Source organism: Acanthopagrus latus, chromosome 13, assembly GCF_904848185.1.
Source record: "Acanthopagrus latus isolate v.2019 chromosome 13, fAcaLat1.1, whole genome shotgun sequence".
NCBI classification, from domain to species: Eukaryota; Metazoa; Chordata; class Actinopteri; order Spariformes; family Sparidae; genus Acanthopagrus; species Acanthopagrus latus.
In genome coordinates this window covers 7,161,617-7,184,544 of record NC_051051.1, presented here as the reverse complement: position 1 = coordinate 7,184,544, position 22,928 = coordinate 7,161,617, and the positions used below count along the sequence as shown (strand labels likewise).

At 43.6% G+C, this 22,928-nt stretch overlaps 1 protein-coding gene across 8 annotated transcripts in view; it reads right to left on the bottom strand.

The window, feature by feature from the left end:
• LOC119031778 (neuronal tyrosine-phosphorylated phosphoinositide-3-kinase adapter 1) overlaps positions 1 to 22,928 on the bottom strand; it is a 33,813-nt gene that overhangs the window by 5,833 nt on the left and 5,052 nt on the right. For 3 of the 8 annotated variants that reach the window (XM_037120469.1, XM_037120470.1, XM_037120471.1), the window contains exons 2-3: positions 8,082 to 8,329; positions 33 to 397 (exon numbers count right to left, since the gene is read on the bottom strand). In XM_037120469.1, the coding sequence (XP_036976364.1) occupies positions 33 to 397; positions 8,082 to 8,269 (553 nt within the window). In that variant the 5' untranslated portion in view covers positions 8,270 to 8,329. Of the gene's footprint in view, positions 1 to 32; positions 398 to 508; positions 1,427 to 5,842; positions 6,330 to 8,081; positions 8,330 to 8,823; positions 8,916 to 22,928 lie in introns of those variants that run through there. The other 5 variants (XR_005078700.1, XM_037120468.1, XM_037120466.1 and 2 more) reach the window with 4 other exon arrangements.

Genomic DNA, 22,928 nt, shown 5'->3' with positions numbered 1-22,928 from the left:
GTAGAGCATGCAACTGAGAACAAATGTCTTACCATTTTTCTTCTCTGTGTGTTTGGACTGTGAGTGACTGGACTGAGGAGGCGGCGTCTCAGGAAGTCCTCTGCTGTCGGCGGATGAGGAGCTGAGGCGCGTGCTGGGGTGACGTTTGGGTTTGGCCGGCGGGCAGCGGCCACCGTGTTGGGACTGGGTGTCAGAGTAATCTCCGTTCTCCAGACTCGTATCTCCGGCGCCGACAGCGTGGCAGGACTGCGAGCGGGGCGCCATGGCGGAGGCACAAGAGTGAGGCGACAGGTCCTGGGACGCCGGCATGGTCATGAAACCCATCCGGAAGTGCCGGCGGAAAGAAGCCAAATCTCTGACTTTGCCAACAGTGGCTGAGGGGTCGTTTTGGGTGGAGCTGCAGTTCAGGAACAGGGTTGGGGAGGAAAATATTGAAGCATGAAGGAATCATGGTTAAGAGCAAAACATTCATGTACCCGCCTTTATATTGACCTCCCTCTTTCCTCACTCTCTCTTTGCTCTTCAAACATGGCCGGTGCAATAAAGAAATGCCTGCAGGGCTTTTTCCCCCGAAAAAGCGGAAGCCCTGGAGGCTCCTCCATCTTTTCGCATTCGCATATCTTTCCATCTGAATTCCTCCACATCTGCTTCCACCTCAAACACATTCAATTAGGAAATCAATTCCCCTGTCAGAAACACTCTGTGTGTACTCTGTGCTGCTGGAATTCCCTGATTCTTTATATCTTTATATCCTCAACCCACATCTGTAGTCTGCTCTCATGATCGCCAGAAGCCTTTAATCCGTTACCATGGGAACAGTTGTGATTTTCATGTATTTGATAGTTTTCTTTCTTTGAAAATCATCAAGGATACGAGCTCCCACAACAATAAATAACACTGTCAAAGAGGAAAATCTGACAGTGTTACAAACTGAAACAACAGTAGTCGGAAATCCATCTCTTATATTCATATGGGGCATGTTAAATGTACTTTATCCATTTATGCTACTTGATCCAGATCCTTATTATTATCACCACCAATGATACAAGCATGAACTCTATAGTCCTGTTTGCAGTTACACACATGTAAATAAGTTATATGAAAATATGAAGAATTAGTGTTGGAAGGCATCGTGTTTGTACATCCCAGACCCTCAATTGTGGTGAAATAATAATTCTAAGAGGATGAACAGGAAATCAGAATAAACACATTTGAGGCATTGGTGTCAGCTTTCCAAGCTGTTGACATAAAACTGTGAGGGCTGATGCCATGCTGAGTTCACCAAAAGCCTTAACAAAATAGCCTCTGATAACCCTCTGCTTGCTCCTCTGCTTCAGAGATATGTGCTGCAATGGCGTGATGTCCTCTCCAGGGGTGTTATGTTGCTTCACCCCCTACAGCAACACAAGACAAGCTCCTGGCCTGTAAGCCAACATTCGATTGAGTAGGGTTGACTTCCTTTCCCTGTACTTTTCATCAACAAGGCTACTGTGAAGTCACTGTACTGCAAATTGTCACATCTGTGTTGGAAAAAGCCATTAAAAAGGATTTTTTTAAAAAAGGATCCACTGCAGCCATTAGGTGAGTATCCACATTTCATCAGGGTGATTCCTATTCCACGTCTGTGTTGATCCTATCTCAGCCACAGGGACTCAGGGAGCACATCTGGACACCCACATCTGTGTCTACACGTTACAGGCCGCAAGAAATTGTGTTTCTGAGTGTGTAATTAAACAGCTCAAATGCACGGTTATTCGGTGTGTAAAAGATTCATCGTGGCGACATATGACTACGGGTCATGCGGCGCTCTCTTTTAGATCAGTTGCGGCCCCTGCGAGGCAGTGAAGCACAGAAGGAGACAATTGGAGCTTACAATTTGCAGTCAACATGGCAGGCGGCAGAAGCAGAACAGAGGCCCGCTCATCACTGGGAACACAGAGGCTGCTATTGGCTCCCTTGTCAAATCACTGTGTGTGTGTGAAGCAGCGGCTGTGTGCGCCTGTATACGTGTTTTTATGCGTGCGGTCTAGCAACAGAACATGCTTGCATCTGCACAAGTATGTGCCCTTGAATGTCTGTGGAGATGCGCTTGTGTCTCCTCACAATCGACATAGTTACTACAGGGCCAAATTTAGCCCAGCACAGAGGCTCAGCAGCTCCTTGAAGCGCTCTGTTTGTTTTTTTTTGTTTTTTTCCTCCTCGTCTCTTATAGGGCAGAAGAAGCTCTCAACATCTGAAAGCCAAGACCAAAGACTCTGAGAGTATCTGGACTCTTACCCTTTTATTCGCGCCTCTTTCTTGCTACTCTACATTCGTATGCTGAGGATATAGCAGTGGGCACTAAAAGCAGTAGTCTGACATGTTTAGTTATTATGCTTCTCTTCCTGAAGGTAAGATTAGAAGACGGAAAACAGAGTGAAACTGACTAACTGAATCTAGTTGACGGCATCTCTGGAGCTAACTCATTAAGAGGTTGTGTTGCTTTTGTTTAAACCTTGCAAAAGTGAAAAAGAAATGTCTGGTTTTACAGGGTGTTTTCGGTGGGACCTGGTCAAAAAATGAGTCCCATAAATGCAAAAACCATTGATTGGGAGTGATTAAATTATGCATTTCCACAATTTTTCGGCAGAACCTTTATAATATTACATGCCCACCATAGTTCGCACTTTAGGACAAGGCAAGCCTGTTATTTGGTTGCAGCTGAGAGACAACTTTTACGTTATGTTACCTATTTAAGTTGAACCAACCGGAACAGAACTGGTTCCTCGTCGGTGGAAAAGGAGATTCTGCTTCATCACTCCTGCCACATTTCCACCTCACCAGGCCCCATTATTGCATCTTCTACCCGTCCATAAGATGCCCTTTAAACTGTCCCAATCATCTGACTCTCTCATGGTACGTGTCCACTTGAGGGCTTTTCTGCTCCGGGATTTCAAACTGAAGCAACATGGCGGCTCGTTTGGAAACTTATTCTGTTACGAAAATAATTCACTGGAACTGGAATTCCGAAGACATTTTAGGTGAGAAATAAGCCATGCAGCTGCTTAATCCGTCTTCAGCAACTTAGTGGGTTATTTTTCATTGCTTCCAAAGGTGTCGAGTCGTGCTGGATGCTCGTAAATTGCATCAAGAAGCACAGTGGACCCTGTGGATCCCGTGGAGACGTACCACCAACCACCTGCTCACCTGCTCACCTGTTTATTCCCCTCATCAGCCCTGACAGTATATATACCAGCCCCCCTTTTCCCCAATCAGTTGACAGTTTGTTGCTTTGGGTCACTGCTTTCAAGCCTCCGAAACCAAATTGTCTTTCGTGCCATCCTGTGAATTCAGTGCTTTCTTCTGTTTGGACTTTTCATCAGGTGTGTGTACCTTCACCTCTCTAACAAACCCAGCTGTTGCTTAAATGTGGTTGTCTGCATTTGGGTCAACTATCCCTCAGTCTGACAGCTCCTCAAGTGCATTTCCTCTAGTGTTTCATGGTCCATGTGCACTGCTTGAATTATAATTTGAAGAAGCTGAGCCTTGATAATTCATGACAGCGTAAAAGCTCTTGTTAATTACTTGTATGATCTGATTCCTGTGCAAATATCTATCATCACATGATCCGATGCGCTGTTTTATTCATGAATAGAGCCTAATCAGTAACAATTAATCAACCAGAGTTAATCAATGAGAAATACTTCAAGGAAGTTCCCTTCGTCGCCTCTTTGTGAAAAGTTCAAGCCTGGAATTTACTTATCTGCATGCAGAGACACACATACACTCAAGAACAAAAACAATCTTTGTGCTGTAATAAAATCTTCTGTCATAATATCTTCAGAATCACAAGACTGGCAGCAGATGAAGGTTTCTATATTCATTGGAACGAGCACTAGAAACAAGCGGGGAGGACTGCACATCATTGTCGCTGCCAATCAAACCACATGAGGTCACCCGCTGCTCCTCTGTAGCCCTCTGAACAACACCTTTGGTATATTTATCTTTGGACAGACTCTTGAATACCACCTCTTTCCTCAGAGTGCCAGATATTCTCAAGAGCTCGTCAGACTGTGGTGATAAAGGTTTTGCTGGAAAAAAAAAAAATCCAGTTTAGATAATTCTGCCCCGAGCAGCTCCCGTCCTATTTCTAATTTACCTTTGTGGGGCAAAGTTTAAGAGTAAGTTATGTTTAAACAGTGAAGAAGTATCATCTTTGGGAACATCCATCCTGGTTTAAGGGCAATTATGCGCAGTTAAGTCACTTCTTGTTAAAGTTGGAGATGGGTTAAGGTTGAGCAGCCGACGTTTGGGTGTGCGGCTGCCCTCATTCTGTTGGACCTTACTGACATAACTGACACAAGACATGACACTTTAATTGATTGCCTTAAGTTATGGGTTGGCTCTAGCATGGTTTTTAAATGGATCTGGGAGAGTCAGGAGGAAAATTACATTAAAAAAAAAAAAAAATCAAAACCGCCTGGTGGTTTGACTCAAAGCAAGGAGGCACTATTGATTTTTTCTAACAGTATTATTGTGGTACTGTTCACCAGCATGTGAGTCACATGTATGTGGGTGCCCTTTAAGCAACCATCATACATGACTACATCTCCACGATTGAATACTTTGTCTTCGTCTTTGCCTGAAATTCAAGTTGACATTTACCCCCAATTTTAGGTTTTTATTTACATGCCTGGATATATCATTATGTATTTACTGAACAGAGACCCCCTCCAATGGACACCCGACTGCCAGGCTGGATTACTCAGCTTCTCAAAGAGCTACAATTATATGAAATAACTCACTGGAAAAGCTCTGCTTGTTCACTGCTAGCTGGGTTTAATCGCCGACAAGAGGACAAGACACTGTATATTGGATTTATTATTATGGATTCACTGTACAAAGACCCTCAGACACCCAAATTCCTGGCTGGGTCATTAAACTGCTGTAAAAGTTGCAACAGAGATCTTGTGGGTACGACGCAACTATCCGCTTCAGGGAGCCAAAAAAAAAGTAAGGAGCTCTGACTTATGGTTCATTCCTAAATGTCTGATGGTAGACAACAACGGCAGCCTCAGGGCGTTAATTGTGACTTAAGCACAAAAGCATCCAAGTACTTTATAAGACCTTCAGTTTGAAATCGAAATGATCATATTTTTTTATTTGAGATTTATCGTTATTTTTTATGAATTTCCATATCTGCATTGTTCTTCACTTTCAAATATCAATACAAAACTCAGACACAGTGTCCTTGCCAGCCAAATTTTTCTATGGAAGACCAAGAGAGACTAAATAATTGTCATTAAAACAATTTGTAAACATTGAAAAAATGCATTCTGTCATTCTTATTAAAAAAATACAGCTTCTTGCACTTGGCCATATTGCATTTTGATAACAACTGATACCAGAGTTGAAATATAAAAAAAAGAAATCAGTGAATGCATTAATTATGTTTACTTGTAGATTCCAACACTTATTTACCTTTAATTAGCTGTACGGTCTTTTTTTCAAAATCAATCGATTGAATTTGATTTGTGTTCTCAATCCTTTTGCAATTTCCACACTAATTATTTCTTTTTGAAGTGGTCAATCTGAATATCAGTTACTGAACTGCTTTCAACAGATTTATTTCGCAGGCCTTTTTCAGTCCTCTGTATATCTTTACATACGCTGGAGATGCCAGGCTCCACCCATGGCAGCCCATTCACTCTGGTCTCTGTATTCTCTGTAAGAAATAATAAAAAACCTCAGCTGGCAGCAGGGTTTTCTGCCACCAGTCATCACTACTGGGAATAGTCTGTCTGCCCGTGTTAGTGCCACAAAAAAACAGTCTCTATTTTTAAAAACTCATATTGAAACTCACCTATTTACCATTCTTTATCTCCACAGCCGTCTCTGCTTTTTAAATGTGATTTCTCTCCTGAGGGCCTTTTCGAGATCTCAAACTGTCTGCCGGTGCCCTTCATACCTCTTCCTCTGTCCCTCCGCCCTCCCTCGCTCTCACCAGCTCTGCGGCCGCTGTCGGTCCTGCCTCGAAGTCTGTTTGGTTTCCATCCCGTTCATCCCCGCGTGGTCTCCTCCCTGACCCTGCCCCTGTTCGTAATCATCGCCGGTCATGTCCTGCTTCTCACCTCTGCTGCTCTGACTCTGCTTTCATCGCTCATCATGTCCCGCTGTCCCACTTGCTGCCCTACACCTCCACTGGCTTGAAGCTGCCATGACGTTGATCTCTGCTGCCAACACGAGTGCCTCCAATTACCGCCGTGAGTCACAAAGCAGCGGACGGCGCCTCTAAACAAACTGAATTGTTGTCTTTGATGTTCTCCTTCTCCTCTGCGGCACAACCAGGCCTGTACACAGCGTGGAGTTTGGTGAAGTATAGGTGACTCACTTTTTGAACAGTACGTCTCCTCTCTGTCCCTGAAACACTCGCTCAGATGCACAAAGTCACGGGCTTGCACGCACTTAACATTAAAAAATCTGTCACCAAACTGTGATGATTTATTCTGCTGACACCTGTTTTGTCGACTGATTTAATTACTTCTACGATAAAGAGTTTTCTTTGAATGCTTCAGTTCATCTCCGTATGTCAGTTTGAATAAATTAGTTTTCAATCTAAAATCACATTAAATGTTTATCCGAGACTTAATTGCTATTATCCCTATTAGCGTTATTAATATTATTGACCAGCACTTAGTCTGCGTTGTGATTTATTATGATTACTTTTCCCCTCTGCTGGAAGACGTCCAAAGAGAGAGGCTGGAGCTGATGCATCAGCGGCTAACTGTGGTGTAATGGTAGAGAAATTAGAGCCCTGAACACATGCTGCACCCTGTTTAACAGCGTCTTTTCAATCCTACTGAAACAGCGCTGGCCGGGTGTGGTGGAAGAAGTATTCAGATTTTTTTTTACTTACGTAAAAGCACCAACACATCTGTCTCCATAATATGCGAAAGTCCTAACCAATGGCTCGTTAGTTGTTGCTGATCCCAAACATGGGAAACATGACAAGGAGCCCCAACTAACATTTTCTCATAGTTGTCACATGCCAAAAAGGTCGGGAAAAACTGGTTTAACACTCAGTATTGTTGAACAATGTGTTTGTATTCTTTGAGCATTTTTAGGTGAAGTCTTTACGTACAATCTCAAAGAATAACTCCACCAATCTTGTGTGTCGGGGAGCACTACTGCATGTGTGTTAGTGTAAAGTAGTAGCACAAAGCCTTTTGTGGCTCCAGAGGAAACAGCATGTCTCCAGTGGTGTCACTCAGCGGGTACGCTGCATTATGGGTAATGTAGGAAACAGTTTTTTAAAAGACGAGTGCGTGGAATAAAAAGGTAAGAGCTCTGGAGCTTCTGTATCAACTGTCATCATTTGTTTAATAGTTTAACGTGTCCAACAGTTTAAACCTCTCAAAAGCCAAACCTGGCACCTACATTACCCACAGTCAAAACAGGCTTTACATTAATTTTCTAGAGGAGATACCCTTTAAGTAACATACACTGGAAACACTAAAGTAAAGTAAAAATACATGAAAAATATATTTAAGTATTGTACTTGAGCAAATGTATTTGCTGTCCACCACTCAAAATAAACTTTTTGGCAACCAACACAACGCCTCTGTCTTCACCGATGCAACCAAACTTTTTCTGGAATTCTTCTCACTTCACAGGACAACTTGGATTTTCAAAAGAGAGGTGTTAAAGGAGCAGCTGACCCACATTCCTCCTCCTGCTCTGTGCTGTATTCAGAACAACCTGCCTCGCTGAAGCTGAAAGGTAAGACCCTCCGATCAAAATACACAAGGTAAGACAAAACAGTCACACATGTACTCGGATACATTCTTCTTCAGTTGTGCCCTCTGACATCTTGCCTTACATTATAGTAGTTTATCTCATCTACAGGACGTAATAACTTCATTATGAAGCCCTTCTATGCAAATTTGCCCGAGGCGCCAACCCTTCCGGCTTCATGAACTGTGCTTGGAATTAAGATTTTGAAATTAAACTCATTCACGCCGGCTAAGAGGTTTATATCCCCAGTGAACTGAACCCTAATGTAATCCCATACATGCAGAGCTCCTGTGAGCTGATCCTCTCACCTCTTTTTGCTGCCCTCTTGGTCCCTCTGCCTCCAGTCCAAACGGCTCTTACGATACAGCAGGTTCATGTCGCTGCGGGGTCGCTCCTCCTCGCAGCCTATCACAGCACAGTGTAGCCGCTTGCTTCGCCTCTCTATGTCACGCAGGAAATGCTCGACTGCCACATCCTGGGCAGAGCCAGAGCTCATGGTATAGAAGAAGACCCGGGAGAAGGGGACGTATGTCACAGGCAGCCTCCTCCAACTCACCTAAACAAGAAGAAACAAGGGCAACGTTTGAGCTCATTAATCTTTAAAAAAAAACAAAAAACGTGTCCAACAGCTTCCCAGCCTACTTGCAGCTGGCGAGATTGACAGTGATTACTTTGCGATGCGGAGACACACCATGAAACCCAAATAATCAAACCCAAATTACTGGCAGAACTTTAGGGGAGTCATTGCTTATCATGCCTGCTGCGTCAGAGCGAACACTCCTGCCCATTACTCCAACTGGCAGCCTTCAAAGCACAGACACAGTGATGCATGATGATGGAGCTCGCCGTTTTGTTTACCCCAACCTCTAGCGTATCACATGAAAACTATTTATATTTTCATTATCCAGTTATGAATATTTGAGTAAGCATGGTAACTCAGCTGCAGAGCGTCCCTGGCTGCAGGCCCCGGGATGGCCTAGCTAAGCCTGTCTGCTAGCCAGACAGTAATGTGGTTTGTCATATGTAGCGCATGCACAGCTTCCTACTCACGCTCAGCCCCATGAGAAGTCAGGCTTGTTGTGGGGCAGATATCGGAGGGCCCAACTGTGTTTCCACGCTGGAGAATGTGAGTGTGCAGCGCAATTGGCTAAGAAAAGCGCAGCTGTCAGCTGATGCACGTTTCCAGTGTTTTTCCGTCATAAATAGAAACAGATTGAACGTTTTTTATTGGTGGACGCAGGAGCATTATCATTGGTGCTTCTGGCAACTGTTTGTTTTGAGTCGAGCAGCACTGTTGTTGGCTTCATGTGAAATGCTCCATAGTTTCATATGTCGTGTTGGAGGAAGTAATCAGATCTGTTGCTTGAAGTAAAAGTACAGATACAATGCTGTCCTGTTACTTTGGTTTTAATGCATCTGGGGGGAATTATCGATTATTTACGACACTTTATCGAGCCCAAACTGTCGATATTAGATGTCCAGGAACAGGGACTCAACTATGAACTATCTTTCCGGTGCATTCATGAACATCTGGGACAAATCCCTCTGATTCTAGGTTTAAGTTTAATAGTTTTTATTTATATCAATATGTCATGAGGTTCAGTTAACTTTGCAGACAATTGCAGACTTTTTAATTTGAGCACCCTTCAGAATCTGTACTTTGTTACATTTAATTGAATAATCTGAGTTGAATAATTGATTAATCGACTGAATATTTCCCGTACGAAATGCTTGGTCGTTTATGAAAAGGGTTTATAATCTCATCTTGGTACTTAAATAGTCCTCTGTCTCACAAAAGCAGAAAATCTGAACTATAATAAAACATATTACAAAGCTAATCAGGCTCTCCACTTGATACATTTTAAAACCACAACATGCTCTGATGAAACAGCCCATGAATCCGGTTTAATGAGCTCTACATTATGCTTTTATACTCCTTGACTAAGGATGCGAGCGGCATAAAAGGGCCATAAAAAATACATGACATTTACACATTCCAGCGGCGTAATGGCTCTCCTAATTCTGTACATATTCAGGACCATTTAAACCACATTTACCACCAACTGCACGGCAGCCTCACCGTTAGAACAATATCTCAACAGCATCTCACCATAAAACAAACTAGAATTGACCGACTTGTGGATTTTATGCCTCTTCATAGTCAAGTTGGGGCTTACATCCATGTCTGACAAGCCTTGGATAAAATATGTAGAGAAGACTTTGAGGAAAGAAGTGTAATTCATGGCAAGATTGGAGTTATTGCTATATACACGTACGATTTCAAAGGATCATTTCTACACTTAGAGGGTAGAGAGTCACATTCATCAAACCCGTGAGCTTAATGTTGGTCTTTTCCGTACAGATCCCTCCCCTGTTGCTCTTCCCGAGGTTTCTTCCATTTTGCCCATAAATGGAAGATATTCCTCATCCAGGTCAAGGGGTCTAAGATAGATGATGTCATTCGCTGTAAAGATTATAAAACCCCCCCTTGTGATTTGTCATCAAGAATTTGACTCGATTTTATTCAGCTTTGTTGCTCTTGTTCTGCTGTGTGTCAGTTCTTCCTTCTACAGTATGTGTTCGCATGCTTGACCAATAAAGTTGAATCTTACAGAGCGCAAAGTTGTAGCCATGACAGAAAACAAACCTTCAAAATGTTGATGTTGCTGTAAAAGAAGCTACAAGAATGTGGTAAGTCATTTGGTCCCAAGTCAGTTTTTCATCAAATCGGTGACTTGAGTTGTCAGAATGACTCGAGCCGACATCCCAGCTTCACACACATCCTCACATTTCGACTGTGTAGTTCTTCCAACAGCACAAGAGCTCAAAAATCAGTAGTTTCAAGTATATTATAAATGTTTGTGAAATTTTGTCATAATAACCTCAAACAATCTTGAGTTATGGCTGAAAAAACACTAAAACACTTTTTGTGATTTCACAGTGACCTTGACCTTTGAGTCGAAGGGGCGGCTTGAGCCGACTCTGAAGACATTTCATTGCTCATCAGGCAATCCTGAGAGACTGAATCCACAAGAACGGGCTGGACAGACACAACCAGAAAACATAATGCCTCCGGCTATGGCTGCTGCCAGCGCGGAGGCACAAAAAGCCACAGTGGGAGCATCAGGCGCTGTCACCTGGACGAGGCGGCATGTCGAGCTGTGTAGCTGTGTGTGATTCTTTTGTCACGGCCCAGTGTGTCATCCAGTGTGTCAGCGTGGCTACTGCTATTCTTGTATCCCACAGCCCTGACCACAGACTCGACCGCTGCTGCCGCCATGCTTGCTGACTCAATGTTAATTAGGTTAGGGAGCTGCGGCTGTAGGTTGGGCTTTTGTTAACTGGAGCTTTGATTTGGGTTTCTAGGATCTGGCAGCTGAGCCGGCAGCCCTGCAATTGCCGCATTACATGCTGTGGGTTGGTGTGCAATTAGCCGAGTAAAAGAACCAGGAGACCTTCGTGTTCCATCCACGGGCAGGTTTGTCTCATCAAACTGAGCTACGATCAGTTTTTACAGGCCGACACATGCGGCGCGCTCATATAGGCTGGTTGCGATCAATCCCTGGAGTCACTTTAAATCTTAAATAAATTCAGGGCATTTAGCGAGTTGTTTCAGGAGCATCTGTAGGGTCAGAAGTCGCTTGAATTCCTCTCATTAGAACCAGGAGGCAGATGGAGCCATGATTCATGTCGCTGGATCTGCATGCAACGCTGCAGACTACTCGCTCATGCACATAAGCAAACAGATCACACACACATACTCATATCCGCCAGCACATGCTTAGAGCACACACAGGGTGTGCGGCGTGTAATTGCAAATGCACAGCAGCTGATTTGTTAGCGGGTAACCGATGACGGAAGAAACTAGATCATAATCGACAGAAGAGAAAAAAATGGAAATGCTCAAAACATTTGAGAGAGCCGAGTTATGAGTGAAATATGATGCAGTCAAAGAACTCGCTTCCCCTTGTCTAAAATGGTCTTTCACTGCCACTTATTTAACACTTCTGGAACGCTGTGTGCTGCAGCCCGCTGCCATTCAGCCTCCACCTCAGCAAGTGGTACTGTGGTGTTGCTGCACCTCACTGTGAGTGAGGCAGTAACGCTGCAGAGCGGAGGCACACATCACAGCGCTGGCCGGGCCTCGATGTAGGGGCAATATTTCTCTGAGACGTTTTATCAAAATACACATTCAGTTACTTCGGAGGATATAACCCCTTTGTGTTTCAGACAGACATCCACAAAAGCTGTGATTTGAAACAAGATACCGTTACCAGAACCTGCCTGCCTCCTCCTTCTATTAATGACAAAAGAAAAAGAAAAAAAGGCATTCATAAGATGTTTTTGCCTTTGCAAAGCAGCTTGAACAGAAGTAATTCGATTTGGAGGGCAGATAGAACATCTTGTTCATTACACACATCTTCTTATTTCTGCTGCACAGCCAGTCCTCAGAGTGACATGCTCTCATATGTAACAGGATGTTCAGATTTGAATCCCCTTCGAGGCTGAATTAGATAGAAAGTAAGCACAATTAAACTTTGTGCTCAGTATGCAACAGTAAGTGGGAAAGAAATCAGTAGGACGAGTGTTTACGTCTCATTTAATGTTTGGTGTAGGTTCAAGAGCGGCACAATTAATCGATTAATTGCCAACTATTTTATTCAATGATCATTCTGCCTGAGTCAACTTTTAAAACCAAAAAAAGTCCAAATATTTTCTAAAGTTAGTAAACTTAAAAGGGCACTACATGGTTTTGAAGAAGAAATTCAGACTCAGAGGTAAAAATACAAACTCAGAAAATATCTGTTTTTTCCACAACTGAATAAATGCGATTAAAAAGGTGGCAGGGTCCGCCAAATATAATATGTTTATCTAGTTTGTTCAGGGATTAAAAATCTTCTGATTAAAATGTCTTCCCCTAAACTACACACTGTCCCTTATATATATTGGGGTTGTGGACCAAACAAGACATTTGAGGACATTTTATAGATCAGACAACCAACCGATTAATCTTAGAAATAATAAACTAGCAGCTTCCATACATTTGATGACACAAAGTAACCTACATGTACAACATAACCTGCATAAGTTTATTCCCTAACACCGCAACATATTCCTGCCCACTGCTGTACAGAGTCATATATTGAACCTGCAGCCCGACACACAGCGATGCAGTTTCGGCAGGAGAAACAAACGGAGAGAGAAGACGAGAGGACGCAGCGGACGGAGTGAAAACGTTGAGGAGGAGAAGAAAACGAGCAGCTTGAGATGCACACAGCTAGAGAGGAGGAGGAGGCAGCAGGAGGGAGACAGAAGGGCAGGGGGGGGGGCACGGTGAAAAACTGGGGGAAGCCAATAAATGGAGAGTCACAGAGGGATCAACGGGGCTGAAGACAAATATGATCAGGCGGAAAACTGGAGGCAGACTGATGGAGGAGGAATATCGAGGAGGGCAATATGAGAGTGGAGGGAATAAGCAAATGGAGGCGAGCACGAGGAGGAGAGAGGATAGAAAACACAGTGAGAGGCAGCCAGACTACAGAATGGGGGAGGGAGGTGAAATCAAGCCTCTCACACTAGTCGCTGTGTGTGGTCTCCTAGCAACACTGTCAGCCATGCATCTCTTCCTTCAGCTACTGAATATGCACACAAAGCAGGACGTCAGCCTTGTCATACGCGATGATCCCGCGGTTGAACTCCACCGCGGCTTCATTTGTACCTGATCCACCAGAAAAAGAAAAAAAAAAAAAAAAAAAAAACACCGACACATCTCATGTATGTTAAAAAGGGAGACAGCATCTGTTTGCTGCTAACACTCATGATGCTGAGCCACACACACACACACACACACACACACACACACACACACACACACACACACACCGCGGTCTCTAGAGCCGCTACCGTGCCATGAGCAGTCCACTCCACATAAATCTGACTAATACACTCAGCGGAATAGCATGACATGTTTTTAATGATTGCTTTCAAGGTGGATGTGAGTTATGTTGCTTTGAATCATCCCTCCTCTCGCTTCAGCCGCACGTCTGGATAGACAGAAGCCAAACACGAAAAGCAAGAAAATCAGGGGTGTAAATCTTTGCGGTGGTGACATTTTATCACCTGTCAAGAGTCTGAGGAAAATGAGCATTTGAGGGGAAATAAATATTAACGTTAGCTTGGAGAGTATATTCACCTGCTGGGATGCTAAAACAGGAGAACTATGAAATCACAACCTTACAGAAAAAAATCCTGTTTGTCCGACCCTCAGATACAGGCAATTCAGAGGCTCACTATCCTTTCTGAGACCTCATATCTTGACTTAAGAAAACCCAACTAGAACTGTAAGCCTAACTTGGTTCTCCAATCAAGCATCTGTGTTTAAAATGTTCATGAGACTGTCTGTATCCATGACGACCGATGTTCCACTTCACCTGTCACCGGCTAGCTAGCTTGCTGTAATGGACGGATGAAGACAGATGTTAAATTTGAGCTACGTCATAAATAAGCCACCCATTAATACATGGAAAATTTTAGGCTAACGGTCTAACCTCAGTGCATCTCCTGAAGGCTAATGTCAATGTGCGCTCGTCTTGAAGGCTATCAACATTAGCTTCCCCAGCAGTTTCTGTTTGAGTAGACCAGTCATTCAGTCATTAAAGTTTGGTGTTCATGTTGCTCCTCATCTTCACTGTCACTGAAATACAGACTTAACAACAGACCTGCGTGCTATGCTATTTTGAGTTTAGGACAGGGTCTTTGCCATCCTTAGTTACGATTCCTCAGGACATTCATCAGCTAAATCAGTAACAGCTAAATCCTGTCCTATAATAAGAGGATTTTTCCTAAATGCAGCTGACAACAGCATTTAAATGCGATTCCGAAAATGTAAGGACTCACAGCTTCTTTCACGTCGACCCATATCAGACGTCTGGATGAGATGGTTTACCTCGAGAGCAGAATACAACGTAAAGAGTAACCAAAACGTGTCATTTCATCACTGTTGAACTGCTGGCAAAGCAAAACCAGCTTTCAGTAGATAAATGCTGACCAGTGATGAAGGCCCACAGAGGATTCATTTAATTCCTTCTTATGACCTTCATCTGAACATCTGGTTTACATCGACTTCTTCACATCCAAATACACAACTAGCACGTTGTCAGACTCTTGAAGAGAAAGTGACTGACTGCGGTTATGTCTCATGATAGCATCCATCCACTGAAATCATTATTAACAAAGGTAGAATAAGTATGTTTGTGAGCTGCATTGTAAAGGAGGGAAACTAAAAAATAATGCTAAACATTTTAGGCAACTGAAATACATCTTTAAAGCATGCTTTGGTGTTTTGGGAAACACACTTCTTCGCCATCAGGAAGAGAATAAGCACATTTCACAAGATGTCATAATATCCCTATCAACATTTTATTGGCTACTATAATTTTAATATTTCAACCAATCAAAATAAAATAATTGGAGAGACCAGTGCGCTCTGACAAAAGTGAAAAAAGACTAGTTCATACTTTGTGCTGACACAGTACCAACATGCTCACAGAACACTAACGGCCAGATGTCACACACTTTCTGTGCACAGAAGCTCAAGTGACAATGAGAGAAACTATGTGAAGCATTTAGTCAGTCAGATCATTTATGCTGCATCACATCATTAACCATTAATGTGTTCACTTTGGACCAGAAATCCCCTCGCTGCTGAGCAAAGGGAGCGCTGATGCATTCAAACCTTCCATAACATCTGCATCATTACCATCAACAATCAAACAATCAAACACCTCAACTTAAAGGTATAATATGCAGGATCCTCTGACAGCTTTATTGCACGTGCTGCACAGAAACTGACTTCTGAGATGCTGCACGTCTGCCTTTAAACCAAAATCCTTGAAAAGCTTGAACTCTTCCGAGTTCCGAGACCTGCAGGTCGGAAGCCCTTTCAAGCAACAGCTTCAGCTCTTTGAGAGCTTTTTACACACAAGTTCAAGCTAAATTAACGGCAGTCTTCCTCATGACAAAACAGTCACCTGAGGTAAACCCGGCTGCTGCTGGTTCTGCTGCTGGTGCTCGAGCCCACCGCACTGTAGTGTGCTCGACAATCAAAGCAACCAGACAGACGCTACTAGTAGTTTGACCTGAGTCTTCCTTTCCCTCGCGTGCCTTCTCTTCCTCACTTTTGCCTGCTCTCCCTCGAAAATTGTGAATATTCCGATCTGCTCACGAGGCTCAAAATGCGCCTTGTGGATTTTAAAATATGGATGTTGGAAAAAAAAAAACCTGGGAGCAGATTTTCTTTTCTTGCACGTTGAGCCTAATTAATATGTATTTTGAAGTGTGTCTGCGGTAAGAGGAAAAGGAGATTATTCAAATAATTCCCTCATTGTGCATCACTAAACCAGAAGCCACCATTTTCACCTTTGGGTTACACAGAGGGGGACTTCAGTGCTGCCGCTCCAGCATGCTCAAACTTCCCTCCGTGTACTGCTGCTGTGTGCTGCTGAATGCTCGACAATATTGCATTGTGCAGTGAAATGCCTGTGGCTGATGAGAATGGACAGGAGGAGGAGGAGGAGGAGGTGGTGGTGGAAGAGGAGGAAGATGTAGAGGCTGATGTATCACTCCAGGCCAGGGATGGAAGGCACATGAGAGGCGGTGGAGGAATTTTGCTGGATTTTTTTTCCTCTCATGACCTCGTTTTTTCTGATGTTTTGGACACAAAACAAATAATAACCTCAGTATTTTAGAAGTAAGGTCGCGGAGAACAAAACAAAACAAAGCGGCACGTGGCACCACTCTTTTTTTTAAAAAAAAAGGTCAAAAACCCAAATGCATTCACTTAAATATACATCCACGAGACACTTTGCCCTCTCCGGATTCTCCTCCTTCGCGTTGTACGAACTGAGTGACCGCTGAATTTTTCATGGACTCCGACCAAAAATAACCTACAAAAAAAAAAGCTTTCCGTGTTCCCCGTCACCCCGCGCTGCCAGGACACAAGCCTTTGAGCCACAAACAAAACTCGCAGAGATGCCTCGATGTTTGTCTCACCTACAGTGCGAAACTCTTCTGCCAACAAATGACTCCTATTATCAGCCGGCGTGTTTGTGTGTGCATAAGCAAACACCAGCACCAATGGGCGGATCGTGAAAAGCTGAAACTGTGAAGAGCTGTGTTACCTGCAGTGAGGTGAGTAAAAAAAAAAAAAATCAAATAACACAACAGTTATCATTAGCTCGCTGGTCAAAAACAGGCGACCAGTGAATGACCTCTCAATCCTCGGCTCGCCCTTGTCCTCGTTTTCTTCTGCTGGAATCTGCAGTAACCAAGGTGACCCAGTGCACTTAGCATACGCGGACACTTAGCGGGCTCGCAGGACCACCAGTCCCCTTACACAACACCACCGGATGCATTTTCATTCAGTTTGATGCTGTTTACCTACTCTGGCATGCTTTCAACCCAACTGTGGAAATGTGGAAATACCACATCGTATTGCAGACAAAAGAGTCACCCGAGGCGGACCTCGCCCCCGGGGGGATGACATGTGGAGAGAGACGAGGGGAAGGAACGAATCCGAGTGGTGGGGTGGCTCAGGATATGTTTTTTGTATGAGAGCTGTCACTGGATGTGTGTAGATTTTTTTTCTCCAGGGTTTCTTCAAGATAACCTGCCTTTCAGACACATTATTGAGCGCGGTGTGTACGTAAATTCTCTTGTCCATCACATGAAAATGAAAAAAAAAAAAAGAGGGAGATCACATCATATACGGAGAGGGAGTCTCTATTTTGTTTGCTTTTTGTATTTGGCAACTGAATCCCAGACTGTGAGGTATAGCGCTGCAGGGAAAAGAGTGAAGAATTGAAAAAAGGGGAATGAAAAAAACCTCCATGCTCACGCTCGTGCACGAGGGGAAGAGCTCCACTCTGCAGCTGCACACGCTTCACTGAGCCAGCATCCCTCTCTAACCGAGATCTGACTTTTTTTCATTTTTTCCCCCCTTTTTTCAGATGTGGATTACCCAGCAATATTGCCTGCTTCTCTGTTTGTTTCAGTTCACTCTGAGATCTTTTTCATCAAGAAAAGAAAAAAAAGAATCCAGTCTTGTCTGTCAAATAGAAGTGATGGTGGACTATTAAGCAGGACGGCATGTTCAACATTTTAATGTTAAATCTTCACACAGTACATGATTTTCTTTCCTCTTATAAGAGTGAGAAATGTCTCATCAACGCTGACAACACTGTGGACATCATGCGTGATCTCTCTGAGCCGAGCCGAACCTATTTTCATGATCCAGACCAGAACTACAGCCCATGTGCTCAGTGACTCCTGATTCTGTTCCCGGGGTTTTTCCATTTATTTGATTCACCTTTTAAAAGAACACAACTAAAAACATCGTCGCCTGCAGCAGTTTAGGCCGTCCCTGCCCCTACATGACAAACCTCATAAACTATTCAGCAACAATTAAGCAAAGCCCACTCGCCCCAAAGCAAAACAGGGATCAGCTGAACATCACTGTAAACTAGACATCTGATTTGCCTCGCAGCGGCTTGCAGAGGGCTTTACTCATTTCCGTGCAGAGTGAGTGTGTTTTAAATTGCCTTTGTCTGCCGAGGCTGAAGAAAGGAAAAAAAAATGGACTCAGATAACCTCTAAAAAAATTGCAGGGAAAATCCGAGGCGCTCTCTTTTAAACTGTTCAACTGCCTTCAATGTCAAAACAAATTCCAACAGGACCATGCCGAGACAATAAAGGCATTTTAATAGATTTGAGGAGCTATATGTACAAATGTTGGTTTAAAGGAGACCAATTCCTTTCCTTCAGGGTGTGGGTGAAAGTAAAAACACCAACAGAAACTCCTCTCTGACAGAAAACACACCTCCTGAAATACCTCGTCAGTTCCCTCGCCTTTAATTCTGTGATTTTGTGACATCACACTACATAATTTACATAATTCATGCATAGCAGCTGGTTTGGCACAAAATAATCAATTCAGCACAACTGCTCTGTTGTTGCTGGCAGTGCTGGTCTCAGGTGTGTGTGAGCTGACCAATCAAAGCAGACCGTGGGGCCTTAAAGAGACAGGCGCACCCCACAGAGCGATTCAAGTGATCGAAGTGCAGGTAAAACGATACTTAACGATGTTCTCCGCTGCTGGAGACGGCTGCCGGGGAGTTAACGCACATTAAGCACCTTTTAAAATGGAGCACTGTGTCATTTTCTTGAGATCTTTATGTCTACATATATCCCTCTCCAAAGACACACCTCTAACAGACCGCACACGAGTCCAGGATATGCTCCTACCCTTTCATTTTTGAATGAACTCAGATAACCTCTGTTCAAAAAATCAATTCAGACATTAGGTTAAAACAGATCAAAACACACGAGTAGCGAGTAACAAATACGCTGCATTTGCTGAGCTGCCTTTTCTTCTGACTGTAAGATAGAGAAGCAGCAGCAGCAGCAGCAGCAGCAGCAGCGTTGGTGTGATTAGCAAAAGCCAGGTAGGCCACAAGTGGTCGTCCAACATTCGAATCATCCTACTCCTTGTGCACAAAAGCCCCCGATAAGCCAGTCATAGCGTAGGCTGCGTAGGATAAGCACACACACGCACACACACACATGCCCACACAGAGCTCTCCCACTCATTCATCTCATTACATACAAATCATGTCTCTCATGGCTCGGCTATTTGCGCCCCACTGTGTTTCAAGTTTCTGGTAAAACACACACACTGCCACCTCGAAAGGTTTTTTTTTTATAGCAGGCACTTTAGAGACTTGTTGAAAATCAGTAAGTCAGACATGTCTAAGAGCATTTCAAGGGTCTGCAAGCTGAAAAGCGAGAGAAGCGGTAAATATGTACAGGCTCGTTGGGCTTACAGATGTTATTGGCAGGTTTTCAGCTGAGGTTCTCACTTGAGCAGCTCCCATTCCTGTCATTCCTGCTGTTCGCTGCACTCACGGTTATGAAATGAAAAAGGCACTAACTGGGGCGAATGGCAGGTGATAGCAGATAAGGCACTGCAGGGCGTCCGATTCGGGCAGTGTTTTCTTCCATTGTGCCTCTTGTTCAGGACTCAAAATAGCAGATGGAGAAAATAACGCTGACTTTAACAGGATGATTATGAGTGGCTAGTGCGGAGACCTGCTTTGGCCCCGTGTGGCTCCCGTCCAAAACAACGACTGTAACATTTGTACAGTCTCACCTCTGATAAATCAGGTGCAGCCGTGTCACTGTTTGTGACGAACCAATGTCTTATTCTCCACTCCGAAGTGGCTTCGTTAATAAACCAGAAATTGTGCACACAAATTGCAATTTTGAAACCTTTCAGTCAGATTTTCAACCTAATTCACCCAATATTGATACTAAATGTTTAGTCATGGCATTGAACAGGCCTAGAGAGGATGAACATCAAAATGTAGGTGCATCACGACTTTCTGTCAGAAGAAGAAGTTTGTAAGACGTGCACGTTCCCTCCAGATGGTGAGACATAACGTTCATGTTCTAAGCTCGGCTGCTTCTTGAGTTTTGATGAAGATAAGCAGAAGGAGCAGAGACGATGGAAGAGAAATGTCTCTTTATTTTAAAGTTCCAGTGCGTGGGATCATCTGAAACTATGAATTGTTGCACTTTGTTACCTTAAAAAAAGTATACTGACATCAACAGCGGGAGAGGTGTCTCTTCCAGAGTCTGCCATGCTGCTACTGTAGCCCAGAAGGGACAAAACAAGCACCAACTCAGGAAAGGGCCTTTCGAGCTAATCCCATTTTTAGCAGCGACCACATCATCAGTCATGTGTAGAAAGTAAAGATTTTGATGAATCAACATGCATTGATTATAGAGATGCATCTAAATAAATACAATCCACATTTACCTTCCATTTGTAAGTATGATTAACTACTGTACTACTTTCTGCAGACAGCCTTTTCTTCAAATGATACTTAAAGTGGAATAAGTTTATAGTGACACCAGTTTAATAACATTCAATTCAGTAGTGCTGTGTTGTGTGTTTAAAGCCAAGGAAGTTTTTTAAGGGTTTCCTTCGTCACGCATCGGGCAGATGTACTATTGGCTTTATCTAACAAATAACTGTCCCGGTATCGGGAAATGTATACCACTGGTCACAAGTGATAGCTGCAACGATAACCCAAAGTCAAATTGCTTTCATGGACCTCACAAGCACGCTGTGTTGTTGTGTGGTCAGCCACCAAACACAAGAAAAGAAAGATGAAGAACAAGCGCCGCACACGACACGTGTTCTGCAAGAAAAGGCAGATCTAGTCAAACAAATCTAACACTGAATATCCATCTTTGGGCACTACATCTCAGCCTTAATTATCCTAAGGTGTGCAAAGACTACAGGCTAGGAACTTCTTTTTAAAACACATCGGTCATCTTATTAGCATCAGCCAGGGGAAGCATGTAATAATAACTAATCTGTATCAGCTGAAGAAAAATCCATCTTGTGCTCCTAATGTATAATCATTCTATGATCATGCCTGAGCTGCATGAGGTTTGTCCCCAAAATCCCACCGACCTGGTGCCTTAGAAACCTCCCGCATCCTTCGAGTCACAAAGTAAAAAACGCGTTCCCTCTGCTGCCACCGGAGCAGCTGGGATTCTTATCAGCACAAATGAAGATTGCTCTGACATTTACAACACATACTTAAGTCACCCTGCATTCACATTTGCATTTCTAAAGTCGCTGTGTACGCTCACCTATTTCCACACGCTGACGCTGAACCCTGAGTTTCTGCTGGATTACTGTGACCTTTAGGAGTGCGGCACACGACGAATTACCACTGCGAGGTACTTCTGCGACCACTGTGCACCACATCGGTTTTCAGACCCATGTGCAGGGAGGACACGGTGACATGTGAGGGCAACGATATTTGTGGAACATGTACTTTCATTGTTTGTGCCGGAGAAACTGCATGTCACAGCCTCCTAATGATTACTGACGCTCTCCAAGGTCTTTTGAAGGTCTTTTCTTACACAAATGTTGCACATTAATGACAACGGGAACATTAACAGACTATTCTGGCGCACTTTGGTCCATTTATGCATGCCTCAACATGTATAATTCAAAATACATCCACAATGTGCTCCTCTGGTAATTGCAGATCTTGCCAATTACCGTTCTCACATAACGACGCTGAAAATGACTTTGCTACGGGCTTCTTGAGACGAAACAAAAAGACAAACGGCACGCAGACGTACGCAAACATATTTGCTCTCTGTCCCCGAATCGCATGTTTATCCATGTGGAACATCCAGCACAGATACAGATAAATAGTTGGTGATTAACATGGCTTGAGACCGCGCTCTCTGTGCCAACAAGAGAGGAGTAACTGTTTGGCTCCCAACTTTATTTATTTTTCACGGTACCATGCAAATGGCTTTGAAAGGTTCAATGAGAAGAAAACAGAAGGGAAATGAACAAAGATGAGTTGCCCCAAGGAAATCATTACCACACATCATTACTCTTGACTACACACTGCAATGAAGACTGGATGCTGTAAGACGCTTACAGTCCAGAAGGAGAGCTTTCAGAGGGAGCATTTGATTTGAGTTTTTTTTTTTTTTTCTGCTTAATCTGGCCGTATACATCCCAGACATCCCCACGGTCAGACCGGGGACACGCATGTTATGACCCTTTAAAGTGTGGAGCACCCAGCGAGACGACAGCGTCTGACAGCGAGGCTGCAGCAGAGGGAGCTCCCGAAGAAAGCACCAGGGAGTCAACGGTCGTTTGTAGAGCAAAATAATCTGCTCTTTCCTCAGCGGGTGCAGGGGATGTCGGCCCATTTTTTTTTTACATTTTTTGCCTTCTGCGTCAAGCGCAACACGTGGAAAAAAAAAAAAACATACAAAAAAAACAGGAAGTTATGATGAGACAAAATAAAGTCGACGCATCCAAAGGAGGGCGGGCAATCTGTATGCCTTTATTTATCTATCTAGAAGGAGTGTGAGCTGAAGAAGTCTGATGGGATTCAAGTCTGTTTTTTTTCCCTCCTTCCCTCCCTCTCTTTACTGGTCCAGCCAGAGAAGACAGAAGACAAAGGGGGGTGACACCTAACAATGTCCAAGGGAGGATTTGTACCCAGGACATGGCTGGTAAATGGCGTGCCCTTTAATCAAGGAGCCACCCGAGA